This window comes from Drosophila yakuba, chromosome X, assembly GCF_016746365.2.
Source record: "Drosophila yakuba strain Tai18E2 chromosome X, Prin_Dyak_Tai18E2_2.1, whole genome shotgun sequence".
NCBI lineage: Eukaryota > Metazoa > Arthropoda > Insecta > Diptera > Drosophilidae > Drosophila > Drosophila yakuba.
The window spans coordinates 8,719,508-8,738,426 of NC_052526.2; the positions used below are offsets into that span (position 1 = coordinate 8,719,508).

Sequence of the window (18,919 nt, forward strand, 5' to 3'; positions counted from 1 at the left end):
TAAAGTGAAATAAAATCGATAATTTGTGGCAAGTTGCTTTCAACGTTTTCATGCGTTTTTATGTGTCACTCAGAATTTTGCAAGGAAAAATGGCAGATTTTTCCACAACCAACATATTTTTTTGTTTGGTTTTTGGTAAAATGTTTTTGGGCACTGCCGGTGGCTAGGCACGTTCATTAACCCCCCTAAAAGTGCTCGTTTTTTCTAACTAACTCGGGTCCCTTGCCTTTTACTTTTCTTAGCCATTGTCCTGCTGGTTTGGGCCTCTCTTCCTTTTCCTATTTCCTATTTGGGTTCGGCTCCAGCGGCCTGTGAAATCCCTTTAACGACATAAACGGGTTAAGCATTTTGGTGACGTAAATATGAACAGCAATAACAACATCGCATGTGTCCTGAGTCCTGAGTCCTGGCCAGAGTGTCCTGCCTGTCGGACATTGTCTGGTTTATCCTGCCTGCCCGTAAGCCTTCGTCTCCTTCTTCTGCCAGCCGTCGTTGAGCTTTAAAGCCTGAATTTCAGTTATGAGCAGAACGTGAGTCTCCCACATACATATGCGAATGCATGCACACACACACACACACACATGCTGGCACATCCTGTCACACCTACACACAATACACACACAACCCACACACACTTCTTGGCCAACTCACTCTGCATGTGTGTGCATTGGGCATTTTTCAAAATGGCAAACAAAGCGCGCGTGACAGGAAAAAACGGCCAGCAAATCGTTCACTCAGCCTCAGAAACACCCAAAATCCATTTCCCTCACTCACCCATACCCACACGCTTTCCTTTTGTTTCAGAGTGTCTGTGTGTGTTTGTGTTTGTGTGGCTGTGTGTGTGTATGCGCGCGAGTGTGTTTGTAAGTGTATGTGTGGCAGACAGTTTGCCAGGCATTTGCTTAATTTAATTTTGCCTGCCTCAACGGCTGCTGCTTCAGCTCTTCTCTCTCTCTCTTCTACTTTCTCTGAACTCTCTTCCACTTTACACTTCATTTTGTTTCGAACTTCCCCGGACTTTAAGCTCTCCCAAACGGCACGGGAAGGCCTTGGAAATTTCTCTCGGTGTACGCACCAGTGGCTGTCTTGACTTGCAGTTTGTTTTCTTAAAATTTCGCAATTAATCAACTTAACGTGTCCAACCCGGAAATCCATCTGAGCTCTTTAAGCTCGCCAAAAGCCTCCGAACTGCAGGCACTGAGCGAATATACTCAACTAAAATCAACACCAAACTACAATTGAGTTCAAGAGTTTAGGATATTATGTTGCCAATCATCATATAACTCTTGGTTGTACTTTTATCAAAAGTATCATAAAAATGACTATTTAATTGATTGATTGAAATAAAAATCAAGCTGAGCTTTTTATTTTTTGACACCAAAGTGAATGAAAAACTAAAATCGAAACAAGAACTGAATTGAATTGTTTTCAAGTGAAAAGCGAAACCAGTTTGATATTTTTGATTGAAGAAAGGGACTTTCCACTTGCTGCGCTTTCAGAAGAGCGGATATGTATGCAGCTACATGTGTGTGAGTGCCATCGCTCATCTGATATAATCGAAGGGGCGAAGGAGAAGGGAGGAGGGGCGGAAATGCCCCTTAAACACCGAACCCACTGACACCACCCACAAGTGTCACCCACTCCTTGCGAAAGTTGAAGGCCACAGGACAGAGAAGGTGACAATTGTTCATTTGTTTGGTCCTTTGTTTATCGCCAAACAGTTGACAGCTCTGCTGCTTTGTGGACCAAAAGCAAATGGAAATGGGAAATTAAGAGAGGGAATGGAACAACTGGGGAAATACAAGAACGTGCACATGACGGCTGCTTTCTTTTCGCAATTTCAATTGCTGACAGGCTACTTACACACAGGCACTCTACGTTGTAACAAGATAACCGATTTTTTAAACTCCTAATAAGTGGGTTACAAATCAAATATACATAGAAACCGAACTGCAAATATTTATAATATCTTCATATGTTTTCCTATAGACATTTGTTTATTTGGAGAGTAGAGCCCGAAGTTTTTCATTTGAGAATGTCATCCCAACATAATTTTAACTTTCGTGTTTCTTTGCTATCTGCATTTCTTGTATCTCCAGTGGAATTCACAGGACCATGAAAGATACCAATTAAATTGAAATAAAACCCATATCAACACTTCCGTGCATTTAGATTTCAAATTCCGTTGGCTGGCTTTTTGAGCAGAGCAGTGAGCTGGTGCTACAATTTTTGTCATTTGTGACTGGCGATTGAGTTCCGCTCCCCAGGATGCCAGGGCACTTTGGCACTGTGGTCAACACAATCAGGATGCAGTCATCGCCAGTTGGCACTCCATTCCTCACCCTCTCACTCTCACTCTCTCCCTCTCTCTCTCTGTCTGGATTTCTCTGAATTTCCCGAACACACACACACACACACACACATACACACAGCTGCTCCAGCTGACATAACTCCAAATGCACTTGCTGACAGTCATTGAAAACACAAACTGTAGATTATGCCACTGCTAGGATTCTCCAGTTTGGACTGCCTCCTCCTTGTTTCTCTCCAGGCATCCTGGCAACCTGGCATCCCAGCACTTGTTATAAATCACAAAACAAGTAAGAAAAAAAATATCGAAAATTTTCTAGCGAAAGGCTACTCAAGAGCAAGAGCTAGAGCATTGGAAAAACTCAAAGACCAAAAATATATAGTACGTAGCCGGGCCGGGCAGGTGGGTTTCATGTCTCTCCTTTTTTGGCTTAAATGTGCAGCATTGCAGAAAATATTTCGGCCAAAATGCTGAGGCTGAGCTGCGGCCCATCCTGCATTTTGGCCCATTCACCTTTTTGCCGGTCACTTTGGCAGTTGGTAATGCGGTCAGTATGTGCTTGCTAGTATGTGTGTGTGAGTGTGTGTGTGTGCCTCGCTTTTTGGCCCGCTCTCTTATTCTGTTTATAAACGTAACAATGACCGCATTCCTGTTTTTTTTACTGAGCCGCCCTCGAGCCATAGGACCTCCGCCGCCGCCCACTTTTCCACTTTCTCATTTCACATTTCACCGAAAAGTGCAGCAACAAAGTTAAAGTTTTCCACCACTGTCTCTCTCTCTCTCTCGGTCTCTTTTTCTATTGACAACTGCGCGGCTTTGGTGCCAAAAAGAAAAGGAGAAAAAGGGTATCCTTGCACAGATACACGCCCCCACCTTCACCTTGCAACACCCACAACCACACACACCCACACACACAGTCACAAATGAGCAGCAGGAGAAAAACGCCGCGAGCTCTTTACGCGGCCACAGTGACTGCGAAAAAAACATTCCGCTGCGCCAAGCAAACAGCCACTGGCAATTGGCTGAAGCACCGAGCTGAGCTCAACCAAAACTGAGCCCAGTTAAGAGGCGTTCTGAAATGGTTTGGTTTGGTTTCGTCTGGGTTTGGGTTTCGGTTTGGGTTGGATTTGGGGTTTGGGCATGGGCTCGAGGTCGCCTCGCCGCATTAAAACAAATAAAATCAAATAAACGTTTATTGCACTGAAATGTTTACGAGGCCACAAAAACAACAACAACAACAACAACAGCAGCAGCGGGAGGAGCAACAAAATGACAGCCAAAGTAGCGAAAATCTGGCAATTTAATCAGCCCAGCAGCGAAATGATGGACAAATGGCCACAGCGACTTTGTTTGGTTAACACTGGCCATGGATTTCTGGCCAGGAGTTGCGCCAAAAGTGGCCCACTGCCATGACCTCCAGCCACATGGAAGTTTTTCCCTTTACCCATTCTTTTTTCTTTTGACTTACCTGCATTTTATTTGTATTTTTTCCGGTCGTACATTAGTGGCTTCGCTTTATTTTAGTCTCGGCCACAAATGGATTCTTACAACTACTAAAAGCGTTGCAGCAGGTTAATTTCTTGGAAATACGAGCAAATAGTGTGACCAATTCAGACAGCCCGCTGATATTCACAACAGTCCATAGGAACCGAAACTATATCGATAGTTAATGTGCATTTTTGAAATTATATATATTATAATAAATGAATGAATAAATGAATATAGTATGCAATTTTCTACCGAAGTTAAAAATGCATATTAATATATATTGAAAGAACTAATACCTATTAAACCAGCCTAACATAATAAGAATATGTGAGTCTAGGGCTGCCATCTGCAAAGATATCAAAAAATCCTAGCAACCCTTTTTGCTTCTGTCAAAAATTCCGAAAGGAAGGCGATGACTTTGCATTCTGAAAGCCTCACTTGTCTGATTTGGCGTGAGGAGCACAGTCGATTCACATCTCCGAGCTGATATTACTAAACTACTTGCTTAGCACAGCATTTTTCCAAGTGAAATTTGAAACGAAATTATTTTCTACACACTTTACACCTTCAAGTTGAAAGAGTTTCGAAGCGAAGCAATGGATGCGAACAAGCTAAAGAAAATGGAGGAGGTGGTGCGCATCGGTGGCAGGGGAACAGTGCGCCGCAAGCACAAGAACATACCATCCTCGGCTGCGGTCGAAGAGAAGCGTCTGCAGACCACATTGGGCAAGTTACCATTGAGCCAGGTCAACGGTATCCAGGAGGTGACCATCGAGTTTACCGATTCCAGTGAGATGGTGGTAAGCATGCCCAGGGTTCAGGGCACCACATCCAGTAATCTGTTCGTGATTACCGGCGATTTCGTGCGCAAGTCGTCATCAGCTGGCGGCCCATCGAAAGTGGCCAAGGCATCCAAGCCGGTAGCTGGTTCCGTCTGTAAATCAGAATCGCAGGAGGGCATCAAGGTGGTAGCCAAGAAGCCCAAGAAGCCACGCAATCGTCTTCGTTCTCGCAACAAGAAGGCCCAAATGTTGCTCGCCGCAAAGAAAGAGGAAGCATCGGAGCTGAAGAACGACCCCATGGCTGGCGGGGATTCGGAGCCGAAGCAAAGCGTTGCTGCTGAATCAATTCAGAGCTCTTCCGAAGATGGTGACGATCCGAATGATGGCAAGGAGTCATCGGATGGTTCTGATGTGGCTGAGACCATCGTCGGCGACGCAGATTCACTGGGCAGTTTCGACGAGTGGGATAATCTATCCTTCTACGACGATGACTATGATTCCCAGGCGGAGCAGCCCGATCCGGAGACTACTGACGCTCAGGTGTCCGAGGACGAGGATTAGGCATCTTCGTTTGTTGCTACATTTGTACCAATATGCTAAATAAAATGCATACTAAATAAGTGCCCATATGCACCGTAATAAATATTTTCTCTAAATTTATTTGGCATTTTATTTTTGTACCTAAAATAGGCATTTAATGTTTACCTTACGCGAACGTGCTTTTTACGTATGCTTACGTAACGGCTAAGCTGCGTTACGTTTTTGCCAGTCATTACTTTTTGTTCTCTTTCACATAGTATTCGTTAGAGTTGTCATGTTTATTTGGAGAAATGGCCAAAGAATGATTAATCGGCTAAAATCCTTCTGAAATTAATAAATCATATCAATCGGCCATTTACAACTTAATATTCGTATCTTTTATTTTTATTGAGAAATAATTGATAATCGATTGTATTTTAGTGTTGATAAAGCTATTTAGAGTTTTCAGACTTTGAGTAACGGCTCTTTAATGCTTGAAATTTAAATAACGTTTTATTTAAAAACTTTAAGATAGGGATTAAATATTGTCTCGAATGCTTTTTTGTGCCGCATTTCTTGAACGCATTAAACAAGAAATCCACCCGAAATTCATTTAGCAAACGTTTAAGAGGAAATGCCACGCCTCTACTTTCGTATCATGAAGGCGGAAGGGGGAGGGCGGCGAAAACTAATCTGCGCCTCGAAAAATGTACGAAATTAATCTGCACATAAATTAAGCATTAAAATTTAATATATTTGTTTATGGAGCCTCAAAGTGCGATGGGTGGGTTGGCGGGTGGGCAGGGCAGGGGGCGGCGCACACAAGGGGGCGTGCCGGATGTGCTGAATATGTGGAAGATGGCATGTGTGTATATGTATAGGTGTGTGGTGTATGGTGAATGGTGTATGGTGTATGGTGTGTGTGTTCTTAGTGGTAATAAATAAATAGCAAAAAGGTAATAAAACAGATAGCAAAAAGGAAAAAACGGGAAAACATCCCGGGGGGATGTGGAATCTGCCAACTGGTTGCCCATTATCGTATTAGCACATGCCACCAGTGATTATTATGAGGTGTCCTCCCTCTGCTCCAGGTCCTGCCTGTTAGAGCTCCTTTTCCTTTTCCTGCCCCCCCCTGCCCCTTGCTCTTTCCCTGATCCTGCTCCTGCTCTCCCTCGTATCCTTTGTCTATGCATGCGTGTATAATTAATTTTGCACCCCTGCCTGTATCCACATCCCCCATGATCAGCACCCAAGCTCTTGCTCCTGCTCCTGCTCTCGCTTCTGCTTTAGCTTTTGCGTTTGCGTTTGCTATTCCCCTTTTGCATTCAAGGCAACAATGGATGGCCTTCATCCCAACTGGGAGCCAGCACTCTGGTAAAATTAGAAGCGAGTTTCCCCAATGGAATCGGGGCCAAATCGGACAGGCTTATGGCCTGTCGACTGACACCAAGCCAACGATATCCTCTTTCCGGACGGGAAAGGGGAATGAGTGCTGCATTTTAATTTCCCACTAGATTCCCTACAATGCATACGCATTGTTAACAGCCAATTGGCTGTGGCTAATACTGATTCATTCGTGCATTGTTCGCCATTACGAGGGACAAAGGTGCTCATTATACCCGTTACTCGTAGAGTAAAAGGGTATACTAGATTCGTTGAAAAGTATGTAACAGGCAGAAGGAAGCGTTTCCGACCATATAAAGTATATATATTCTTGATCAGGATCAATAGCCGAGTCGATTTGGCCATGTCCGTCTGTCCGTCCGTCTGTCCGTCTGTCCGTCTGTCCGTCTGTCCGTCTGTCCGTCTGTCCGTCTGTCTGTCCGTATGAACGTCGAGATCTCAGGAACTACAAAAGCTAGAAAGTTGAGACTTAGCACACAGACTCCAGAGACATAGACGCAGCGCAAGTTTGTCGATTCATGTTGCCACGCCCACTCTAACGCCCACAAACCGCCCAAAACTGCCACGCCCACACTTTTGAAAAATGTTTTAATATTTTTTCATTTTTGTATTGGTCTTGAAAATTTCTATCGACTTGCAAAAAATCTTTTTGCCACGCCCACTTTTACGCCCACAAACCGCCCAAAGCTGCCACGCCCACACTTTTGAAAAATGTTTTGATATTTTTTCATTTTTGTATTAGTCTTGTAAATTTCTATCTTTTCGCGAAAAAACTTTTTGCCACGCCCACTCTAACGCCCACAAACCGCCAAAAACTGTCCTTCGCACTTACACTAGCTGAGTAACGGGTATCAGATAGTCGGGTAACTCGACTATAGCGTTCTCTCTTGTTTTCTTATTGTTTTCGTATTTCCCAATGCCTATGAAAAATTGAAAACTTAAACCAAAAATTTTAAGCAGTTTGGTTCAGTTTTTGAACCATTTTCTGCATAATTTTCCCATTTTTGTCGGTTTTTTATGGAGTTTTAAAATGACATATACACAGTTTTTTTTTTTAGTTTTGAACCATTTTCTGGATAATTTTCCCATTTTTGTCGTTTTTTTTATGGAGTTTTAAAATGACATATACACAAGCCAGCATAACAGAAGTTATACCCAAAGAAAATGATAACAGCTTAAAAATGTTCAGGCGATGCTACTGAGGCATTTTTATTTGATATTTTTATGGTATATACAATTTCTGTGGGTTTGAACTGAAGCTTCCAAGAGCTTAATGTTGGATTTCACTGCTGTCCAAAAGATACTTGATTCTCTGTATCATGGTTTCAAGTATCCAAAAGTCTAAGCTGATGCCATTCCACCAAGTGGCTTACTTTACCTTGGAATGTAATGTGAGTGCTTTTCAAAAAAAAAAAAACAATAGAAAGACTTTCAAATGGTATTTGTATTATGTCCCTCGCTTTTCGCCTCTTTGTTCTTGATGAACTCTGGAAATAGTGGCGTTTATAGAAGTTGTCATTTCGATTTGATGACTATTGTCGAACATTATCTACCATAATTCATAAAAGAATGGCGTATCCAGTTGATGCGGCGAATGGAAGATGGATGAAGATGAATGGGCCATAAGAACATCTCATTAGGCTGAGTGAAAAATAGACCTATACGAAACACCTACTTGAATCGATTCCAGAGTGCTATGGGTGGGCTGTGTGCCTTGTGCTACATACATATATTGTCGCCACTTTTGTTTGGACTCTAATGAAATACGCATTATTTGGCAACTGTCTGGCAGGCAGCGTGAATTTAATATCTAGCAACAAGGTTTCTGCTCCTACTCCTGCTCCTGCCCGCTCCTGCCTGTTCTTCCTGATGGCTCCTTGGTCGTGGTCTTCGCCTGTCATCCGCAAACGATGCCATTCATTTTAAGTCACATGTGTCGCCCGGGCATATGGCCAGATCCTGGGCAAACCGATTCGAGGACATTGTATTGCGGTCGAATATCCCTATACCAAACCCTCGGCTTAAGTGTTTATTAATATCGAATCGTGCGAACCCGGACATGTGTTTGCCCCCTAAATTGACTTTGCCGTAACTGATAAGGTCCCATTCGCAAAAGACGCAGCCTGTAGTTATTGTAACAAGCCATTTGCGATTGTTATCGAGCTTTTGCGAAGACAACAGATGGTCACACTACACGCACGTATCGCAGCTAGGATTCAAAAGGAGTCCTTGCACAAAGCAAGGATTCGATACGATTTGTTTTGATTCAACTATGGTCGAAGAACAATTGCGAACTGAGAACTGCAAACGGCAAACTGCGAAGCTCTTGAAACGGCAATTATGAACTGCGCCCTTCTCCGCGCTTCTTACAATCGAAAAGAAGGTCACGGGGTCAGCAGCTGGCGAGAAGTTCACAGTGGAAGGAGGGGAAAAGTTCGCCCTCAGTGCTCTTCAATTATTGTAATCTATTATAAGGGGCTCTTATATCAATATTTTCGATTCGTTTTCGAAAAGTGTTCTTAGCTGAGTTCTTCTGCATCGCTCGTTCCTTTTTAGAAGCTCCCTACTCCCATGCCAAATTCACATTCCTTGTCCGTGCCAAAATTCTTTGCTTAACTTTCGCCTCCAGTGTCTGCGAAACGAGCTAACCTGGCCCAAAAATACTATACTGCAGGATGCTTTCAGGCCTTGGCAACCCTCAGTTGGGCACATACACACAAACACACACAAACACATACACTCGAATGCAAGCACACGTTCTCGTTCCGCTGGGTAATGTCTTTATATTTGAAATTGCTTTGCTATTAAAACAAAATAAACGACGCGACGCGCAACTTATAAATTTTGTTTGAAAATCAAGTGAAATAAATGCAGTGGCAGAAGTAAGGCGCTGAAGGGGTGGGGTTTTCTCCCTTTTTTTTCTTTATTTTTTTTTTGGGAAAATCTGTACCGGAGTGGAAAAACAGAATCGAAAAACCAAGAAAAGAAACGAGGCGAAAACAAAAGCGCAAGACAAACACGAGATATATACCCTGAAAAAAGGGTGAGGAGTTGGGGCAATAAATTTAACTTTTAGCCGGGTATGTGTGAGTGAGTACACACACACACACACACACACACTCACTCTTACGAAAAACACATGACCATAAATAGCAGTGGAAGAAAAACCTTTGCCATTTCCCTTCGCAAAGAGGTCCTTTTCGGCGGTTGCGACTTTTAATTTTATTGCCAAGGTCCGAAGGGGCGGAAAACATACACAATCCTCATTCCTGTCCACTAAAATGTTGGCCAATTGTCTGTTGTTGGCCGTTGGGGTCAGCTAATAATTGGTAGACGACTCTTCATATATCACTGGCGCCCTAAGGTAGTTGATTCTCGTAAATAATTGCCCACCCGAAATAAGTAAGCTATGGAAAATTTACGAGAAGTTCCTCAATTGATTTCGGGTGTCTTAATGAAAATATGTCAACTCAGTTGGCTTGCATGTATGCCGCCTCTCCTTGCTCTCTTTTTCAATATTCACATCCACATCCACCATTTTTCATTTTAATTTTAACATTAATTTTCAATTCAATTTCGCTGCTCATTGTCATCAATTGAAGGCAGCAGCTTGATCCTGCCACGAGTTTGTCATTGATGAATGCCTCGCTCTTGGGCTAAGAAAAGTTTCTCATTTATTTCCTGTTCCTGTTCCTGTTCAAGTTTAAATTTGATTTTTATTTATTGCGTATTTTTCTAAGGCTTTGACTTCTAAGGTTGCCTTTTAATAACAGAAAACTCGCATAATTTCGCCCCAAAACTTTCTCCCCAAGCTGATTAGTCCTCTTGCGGTGGCAAAAGTTGAGTTCTCAATGTGGCTGGGGCTATGGCTACACCCGTTTCCTTTTCGGCTTTTGATTTGTGTGTGCGTTATGTAAATTCATTAAGCTGCTGCCTAAGCTGCTGCGGCTTAGTAGCCCCACCTGTACCGCCACGCCTTCCTTCCCTACCCATCGCCCACCGCCCAACGCCCACCGACAAAAGGCCAAACAAACAAATTGATAGCCAGACTTTTGCTCAGTCGACTTTTGCCTTGCACTGACAATGCCGTGGAAAGTTTTCATTATGCATGTGCGCCAAAAACTTGGCAAACAAAGAAAGTGGTCGGGGAGGGGGGTAGGTGGTGCAAACTTTCCCGGACGAAGCTTTGGCATAATTAAAATGTTTATGCGTTTAATTGCAAATGAATTCGAGGCGAAAGTTGCCAGCTGCAACTCTCACACACTCCGCACACACACACAAGCACACAGAAGCACACACAATGACAATTGGTGTATCAAATTTTCGGCGAGTAATCCGAGCGACTATTCCCGGCTATTTCCCGTCTTTCGAATGGAAAAGGATAATAGCTTTGGGCTCGCTCAATCGGAAAATTGTCTTTAAAATTTAATCAACAAGGAAGGGCATCCCGAGGACTCTGAGGAATCTGGCATGTGAGTGACACACAAACCGCATTTGCGAAACACCCGTACCCAACCCAAGCAGATATGGTATCCTGCGTTAGTTTATGGCCTCCATGGCCACTTATGACATCACTGGCAAGGAGTAGCAAGCACTATCAGGATTATTGAAGTGGTTCCCCCAAACCAAACCGCAATGTCTTCGTTCCACACAGATGCTCCGACTGAAATGGAGAGGGCCTACTTTGTTAAGAGTGGCTAGCCGCAGGACTCTCGCCACTCTGTCGTCTCATCCGCTTCTGGCCAAGACATTAAACAGCTTCATTACCTGCAAATTTCTAAATCAAATACGAAGAAAAACCACAGGCTGAGCGCCAACACCAAAAACTGGTTACAACCGAGGAGTCAGAGGCTCTTGGAGTCTGAAACTGGAACTGAAACAGAAGCCCAAGAATTGATTAGCCAGCAGCAGTGACAATTTGCGGGCTGGATGGGTTCTCGGTTCTGGATTCCGGATTCCACTGGCATATATGAACATGACCATTGCAGAAGTATAAACGATGTTTGTTCCCGAAATTTGCTGACAGGACGAAAATGTTGCGGTTAATGTCTGGGCGGAGGTCCTTCAGCTCGGCTTTCGTTGAGTTGACTTGGGTTCATATGTGGGTAGTAAAGATGGCAGATGGATATTAAGGATGGTCACATCGGGCCACATTTACTTGGCCCAGCACTTGCTGGGGAGTTGTCAGGGAAACATTGTGGTTGCCTTGGTGGTCAAGTGCGTAATAAAACGGCAGTCTCTAACTGTGACAATTTCCCCGGGGAAAACGCATTAGATCGCTTTCATCTGTTTTACGATTTGATCTAGTAATCTGTGGTGTGTCGGGACTACACACCTATTCTATGGCATTTAAATAGTTAGTAAATCGAAATATGGAATACATTTTTTTCGTCGAACACGTATTTCAATTCCCAGTCGAACCTGAAAAATGCAGATATTTATTTGCTTACTCTGACAAGAGGAAAAACGGAAGGACCCTAATTATTCGTTGAGTAGGTAGTCCCAACTAGTTAGCATTCACCCCGAAAGGGATTGCCTTTTGCCTGGTAGATGGTTTTCCATCGCAAAACTCCTTTTATCCTTGTCCCAGGAGCATCGCAGCGAGCACGAGGCTCTTCTGCTCACTTACTGTTTTACATTTGAATGGCTCGGCAGGTCTCCAATCAGTCTCGCCTGGAGGCATTCTTCTAGTTCATTTAATGCAATTTGCTGTCATCGTCACCCAATGAACTCTCCTCGCCGTTTCCCGCTCCACCCGGTCGGCGATAGGATCTGTATTGTATTGTCCTCCCATCTCCCATCTCCCAGGTGGCTGGGTATCCTCCTGGCAAGGACATCACACTCCGCACACTCCGCACACTCCACCCCTCACTTCGCCCATGAACTGCTGTTATCTTTCGGCTGCAACAAGCCAACAAGCAACAAAGCCATCAGGAACAACAACAGATCTGCAGAGATATTTTGAATGTACAAGCATACTTTATAAAGCAGATACATATACATACATATACTCGTACATATATATATATAAGGTGCGTTTATGTGCCTGATGTAGCAGGCACAAGAAACAAAAAGCACCTGCCCAAAAGAAGTCGGGAAAAACTGAAGATAAAGAAACGTCTTGAAATGAATTTATCCCCAGGGACTTTCGACAGCGCCAAAAATTTGTTTACGGCTTTTTCTTGGGGCCTAAAGAATAATTACATCCCTGGTCGGTTCATCTGATGACACACAAATAGCCGAATGTTAATGAAAGGCCCCTGTTTCTATTTGGAATGCTGCGTAAATAAAAAACGCTGTGAAATAAAATATGTAAATATCATTTGCAATGTCTTTAATGTGCACGTTCCTAATGAGTTTTCCCCCAGCCAACACGAAGGCCACTCAAAGTGGCCTCCTCTTTGGGTGAAAATAAAAAAAAGCTAATATGGCAAATATTTGATTTCTGTTTTCCCCATCTTCCATTTGCAGGCAAAATAAAAAAAAAAAATAAAATAAAGCGAGAGGAGAACGACGCCAAGCAAGAGCAAGAAGCCAAGGTAACTGCAGCCGGAATTAACACAAAAGGTAAATTTAGCCTCGAAACTTTCGTGGTGTGGCCACCTTGGCCATCCGACCACTTAAAGCCCCACAAAACTGTCGTGCACTTCAGCGATGCTCCAGCTAAGCCACTTATTTTAGTTGGCCAAGAAGTGGCAGGCCAGATCGAAGGGGCTACACCCTTACTTCGCTCTATTTCTCGGGCTTATATTATAAGAATTTCGTGTAGATAGAAGTCGCTATACCCTGAGTTTGTCCTAGTGTTCCTATTTCGTGTTAAATATTGCGAATATTCTGAATGCAAACAAATGGTTATGATATGAAACATTTTATGTGCCGCTTAAATAGCGGATAGGTGATTGAGTGTAGCTTATATAAATGAGTATTTACCTTGCAACTTTTAAGAGAGAGACTGCCCCGAGGCTCGTATTGCTCCATGAACTTCTTGCCCAATTTTTCCCCGTCCCACATCCTTTATCCTTCAGCCTGGCCCACTGTCTGTACTGTCGGTCGAGATTCAGACGCTTAACGAGCAGCACTTCGCGATGGGGAAAACTATTTTTCCGCTCGCCGTTTGCTCTCGTCTCCATTTCGGGGTTTTTTTCTTTACTTTTTTTTATTCGTTACTGTGCCTTTACCTTCTGTATGCTAAGTGAAATTTAATGCTGTGGAAAATTGTAAGATCTCAGTACTAATATTTATTTTCATATTTTTGTGCTGAGCCAACTGAGCTGTGGATTCAGAACGGAATGAAGAGGCTATCTTCACTCTTACCGCTCTGTGCGCAATAATTTAATTTGCAATTTACCCAATCCTGACCGAATTTTCGCACCGAATACTCCTATTGCAGCAAAACCATCGAGCACACATATGTACAAGTGTATACAATACGTATGTATACGTTATACGTATAGATGAAATTAGTTTTTCGGTTAGCTACCATTGTTGTGCGGGAATTCGTGTCTGTGGGCAAAACTAAATTGCAAAATGATATTACCACAATATTATTACCAGTTTTTCAATTTTTGGGCCAAAAACGGTACCGGGCACGTGGAGAAGGCATAAAGTACACAAAACCGAAATGTTCAAATGATCGCGCGGCTCTCAGCTTCTGCAAATTTAAACAAACAGGCGAACGTGTTGGATGGGGTTTTCCTCGGTTTTCCGCGAGTTTTCCGTGGGTTTTCCGTGGGTTTTTCGTGGGTTTTTTCCCGAAAAACGTAGGGGTTGTCCTTTTACCCAATAAACGGAGGCGTGTCTGGTTGGACAACGCCAGCAACGGAGATGGCTAATGGCTAATGGCCCGTGGAAACGTGCCTGACTGCGCTGATTTGATTTCTCGGGTACCAGAATTTGCCAGCCTTACCCAGGCATTTCGCTGATGAAATGAGCAAACATTTTTATGAACAGAAGCCGTTGCTCGATAGCAGAATTCATTTTCATTTCCAGTTTCTGGTGTAAAGGGCTTGCAAACGGGGTGCGGTTATAAATCAGATTGCATTTTCAACAAGTCGCACCCAAAATCAAAAAGAAAATGAAAAAAATACTGAATTTGGCCACTATAAAAATTTCCATTGAGTTTAAGGTTCCAGCTCCTTTGCATGTTCATTAGGGCTGCCCGATGCAAAATTTGCAAGGTGCATGATGCATTTTATATTTTACAAATGCATTACGTATACGCCGTGTATTCGCGATGCAATCACGCCGAAAATTCGTTTCCATATATTACACTAGCACACGTACACGCGATGTGTGCGTGTATGTATGCGGGTGCGGGTGCGGGTGCGGGTGTGTGTGTGTGCTTGTATTGTGTGTGTGCTTATAATATTTGTGTGTGTGCTCGAGGGGGCGAGGCATTGGGCGGTGGGCGGTGGGCGTGGCTCTTCAGCGAGGAGGGTTAAAATGCTTTTGATTGTTTGCCCCTGCCAGTTATTTATATTTGTATTGACTGCATTTTTGGTTTATGTTCCAGAAGCTTGGCAGTGGGTGGTTGGGTGGTTTTTCGAGTGGGTGGTGCATAGCCGGTGGGCCAAAATCCCCAAAAAGTGGAGAGAGGGGAGGGGGGAGTTGGTCTGTGGGTGCTGGTTTCACTGGGTCATGCCACTCTATATTTCTGTGGGCATTGCGGCAGCTCAATTTCGTTAGTCGAGCTCGGTTAAAAAAATGTTTCATACTCCCAGATTTCACTACTGGTTTTTTTTTGGGTGGTATAAATATGTGTATGTGCGTGAGTGTGTGTATGCACATATATATTTGGTAGGCAAAAAAATGTTGCAAATGCCAATTTTAGTTGCCGTTTGTTTTGGCGTGCATTGTGCATTTGTGTTGCTGTTGCTTTTGCTGTTGCTGTTGCATTTCTCATGCTCCTTTTTTGGCCAGTTTATAACATTTTGCAATGCTGCTGTTGTTCGGGTTTTTGGCAAATTGGTTTACAGGCCGAAAAAGAGGGGCTAAAACAACAAAAATAGCCACCACTCTACTATCCTTAGGCTAGAAAACTGCGTTGAACACTCAGTTGTTATTGTTGTGATTGCTGGCAAAATATTTATTCTCCCCTTTTTTGCATGTGTTATAGCATATTGTGATTCACCATCACTCTACGAACTCACCCACATTTCCCCGTTTCCACTCGATTTTCCTGGCCTCGAATCATTGCTAACCATCCGATTTTCGCACTTCCTATTTACAAAATGACACACATGTCCTAAACGGATATGTGACAACAAAACAGAAAAATGTATAAAAATTAAACAATTTTAAATTCCCTTGGAAATTAATTGTGCGATTAAATTGCACAGAGTTTTTTTCTGCAGAGTAATATCCCAAAGTGGCAAACTGAACTGACCTGAACTGAAGGTGAAATAAAATAATTGTAAATAGCAAATTTCAAATATATTTGCAATATGTTTCTATATAGAGTTATTTAGTTGTCAAGGAGCAAGAGAGCTAAATTCGATAAGTATTGTGACTTTTATTTCAAATGGTTAGTTGGAAGACATTGACAAGGAAAACCCAACGGAATATCCTTTCGTTTTTATGCCGCACTGAATAAGAGGGAAAAGTTTTCTTTGGAGGAAAGGGAACTGTGTATTTTACCAAGATATTTTCAAGTGAAAATTCTTAAAATTCCAGAATTACATGCTCTGTGCGAGCTGTGGGAAAAGTAAACCGCAGAATAAATAAACAGACCTCCAAGAACAATTGGAGACGGGGAAAATAGGGAACCGCAACGAATTGGAAAAAGTCAAAAGCGAGAGATGTAAGTGTCTATAGATACATATACATCTATCTATACATATATCTGTGTGTTGGAAATATATGTATGTGTCAGTGCATGTGGGACTGTGGGTGTGTGGGAAAGCTTCCAAATGACAAACATTTCAATTAAATTCCAATTTGAATAAATTCCTAGCAACCAAAACAAACTCCATCTTCCTTTTGCCTTCGTAGCAGAAAATGGTAAAATAAAATAAAATAAAATAAAACGAGAAAAAAAAAGAGCGAATGAAACGTAACAAGCAGAAAATTACATCAGCGACTGTCCGAAAGTCGAACGAAAATGCCAAAAACAGCAGAAGGACATCCAGGGGACCGAGATTCAGGGTTCGTGCCATTCTGGGGACTCAAGGACCCCAACCAAGTACGGAAAACAGAGAAACGCACCAGCATCAGAAACTAATTAAGAGAATTGCAATTGACAATGGTGAGGGATGGACAGGGGGAAAAGTCGGGTGGCAGTCGCATAATGAGCTGCGGATTCGACTTGAGTCACTGCATCTGCACCCGCGGACAAATCGGAGGAAAATCAGCGCTTAAGGAAATGAAAATTTCTGTTAATTTTGCCATTTTTCAATGATCGACGGCGAGATGCTCCTTTATGGCGTTAATATAACATTACGCTTTAATAGTTCAACACTTCAGAGGTCCAAGGTAAATACATATGTATATGTATGATTCGTTTAGAGATTTAGAGCTTAAAGATACCACATAGCTTATGTGCTCCACTCACTAGCCATAAATACTACAAAAGCAAAAGCCACTGGGAGGGAAAAGATATGGCGAGAGCAATAGAGAAAGAGATAGAGTGTGGGAGAGAGAGAGAAAGAGAGAGAGAGAGACAGAGAGACAGTCAGAGATAGAGGCCTTCTATCGACCTCAATTCACGGGCTCTGGCTTCAAATGAAATTGTAATTTTATACAAATCGCAGTGGCAATCGCCAGGCGAAAAAGGGCAAGACGAGAAGCCGACGGGCGGAAAACTTGCGGAAAAGTGAATGGGATGGGATGGGTAAATGGGTGAGAGGGTGAGAGGGTGAGGGGGAGGGAGAGGGGGAGTGGCACCGCCGCCATACGTGCCTTGGCTTCATAGAACATAGAGCACTGATGGCCTTACCTCCGCCTTTCTCGAGTCCTCCGTCTCAGCTTTCTACTTTCTACTTACTCCTCTCCCTGTTCTCCCCATTGAAACGTGACAAACGAAATCTCCTATTTCCTATTTCTACCTTTAATTCTGGCCGCTCTGCTCCGCCTGCAACACCTTTCTCCGCGTCCTCTGATGACCGCAATTTGTAGTCATTGAGTGTGCCAAGGAGCAGGCGACCTGGAGAACCAGATTTCTCACACAGCCAGAAATGAGAAAAATCCTTGGGCGAGCTAAGGGGGCGAAGGACACGAAAACGAGCCACTTGTGTTGTTCACTTAAATAGTTGCAAGTTAATTAAGTTAAAATATGGCCAGGCGCTGCCAGAAGGTGGAGATCGAGCCGAAAGGAGGATGGCACCAAGTGAAGAGTGCCTACTAAACGAAAGTGCACAACTCGAAAGACAAACTCGGCAACGGGGCGTATGTGCGTTGTCCTTGTCCATCGTCTAATAGTGAAGCTGTCCTTAAGCTGTGTGCGTGTATGTAGTCTGCAAAGTCTGTAATAGACAAATCAGAAGGCGTCAACTAAAGATGATTGAAATTGAAAGAATCAGACGAACTCAGGATGAAGAGCGAGTGCATGGAGCAAAGGCCAAACTTTTTGCACTAGTCATACATGCTCGTGTTGAATCAAAAGTAATCAACTTATTAGGGACCTTAGGAGATTTCAATGATGTGCTGTGAAACTTTTACGTTTACGAAAAATACTTGACAACCAGCTTGAGCAAATTAAATGTTAAGCGCAAAACAAATAGTTTTCAAGGAATTAATGCAAGTAAATGTAATGTAAAATGTAATGCAAGGAATTTGTGCAAGTAAAATTTGAAAAAAGGAGATAGTTTTAAATAGCTTTTAAAAGCGATTCCTTTTTGTAGAAAAGGGAAGGATAAAAGAAAGTGGAAGGCAGGTGCCACATCAGCTTCCATGCCATAATTATTGAACTGAACTAAAACTTTCACCTGGCTGATGGCTGTAATGAGATACCCCGCGCCACGCCCCGTGGCTGTTTTCTAATTAGTTTTTAATACATTTTCTATACATTTCCCATAGACTTCCCCCCATACACAGAGCATCGAGTGATACACGAGCTCACATGCGATACAAGCCGCTTACAGGGGATCAAAGCCACTCAATGACTAATTAGCATACGGAGGAAGTTCCACCTGCTGCGGGCATATCTATGTCTATAAATCTATATATACTCGTATACAAGTATATCAATAGAAATAAATAATGTGTATTTTAATATTTTATGTTGACCTTTCAAAGAAACACTAATTGCCAAAGCTGATCTGGTCATTCCACTACACAGAATCCACTTTTTTTTTTTTTTCATGTCAAAAAAGTTTTTGCCATTTTTGGCCAAAAATAAGCAAACCAAAAGCGGTAGCTATATCTATTTGTGTTTTATTTTCGCCACTGCTGCCTTTTCGAAACTGATAAAAACAACGTT

At 42.8% G+C, this 18,919-nt stretch overlaps 2 protein-coding genes across 7 annotated transcripts in view; both read left to right on the top strand.

The window, feature by feature from the left end:
* LOC6524725 (zwei Ig domain protein zig-8) overlaps positions 1-18,919 on the top strand; it is a 135,692-nt gene that overhangs the window by 52,228 nt on the left and 64,545 nt on the right. For 4 of the 6 annotated variants that reach the window (XM_015190362.3, XM_015190361.3, XM_015190363.3 and 1 more), the window contains one exon: positions 12,976-13,071. The exons of the other annotated variants lie outside the window; for them this stretch is intronic. The gene's annotated coding sequence lies outside the window, so the exon portion shown is untranslated. The remainder of the gene's footprint in view (positions 1-12,975; positions 13,072-18,919) is intronic. 6 annotated transcript variants of the gene reach the window in all.
* Positions 4,231-5,237, top strand: LOC6524724 (transcription factor BTF3 homolog 4). Its single transcript, XM_002100532.3, has one exon. It carries the CDS (start codon positions 4,396-4,398, stop codon positions 5,140-5,142), a length of 747 nt encoding a protein of 248 aa, XP_002100568.1. The 5' UTR covers positions 4,231-4,395; the 3' UTR covers positions 5,143-5,237.

Bases quoted from the DNA above. Each gene is read 5' to 3' on its own strand.
- LOC6524724 (XM_002100532.3), top strand. From the start codon at position 4,396: ATGGATGCGAACAAGCTAAAGAAAATGGAGGAGGTGGTGCGCATCGGT.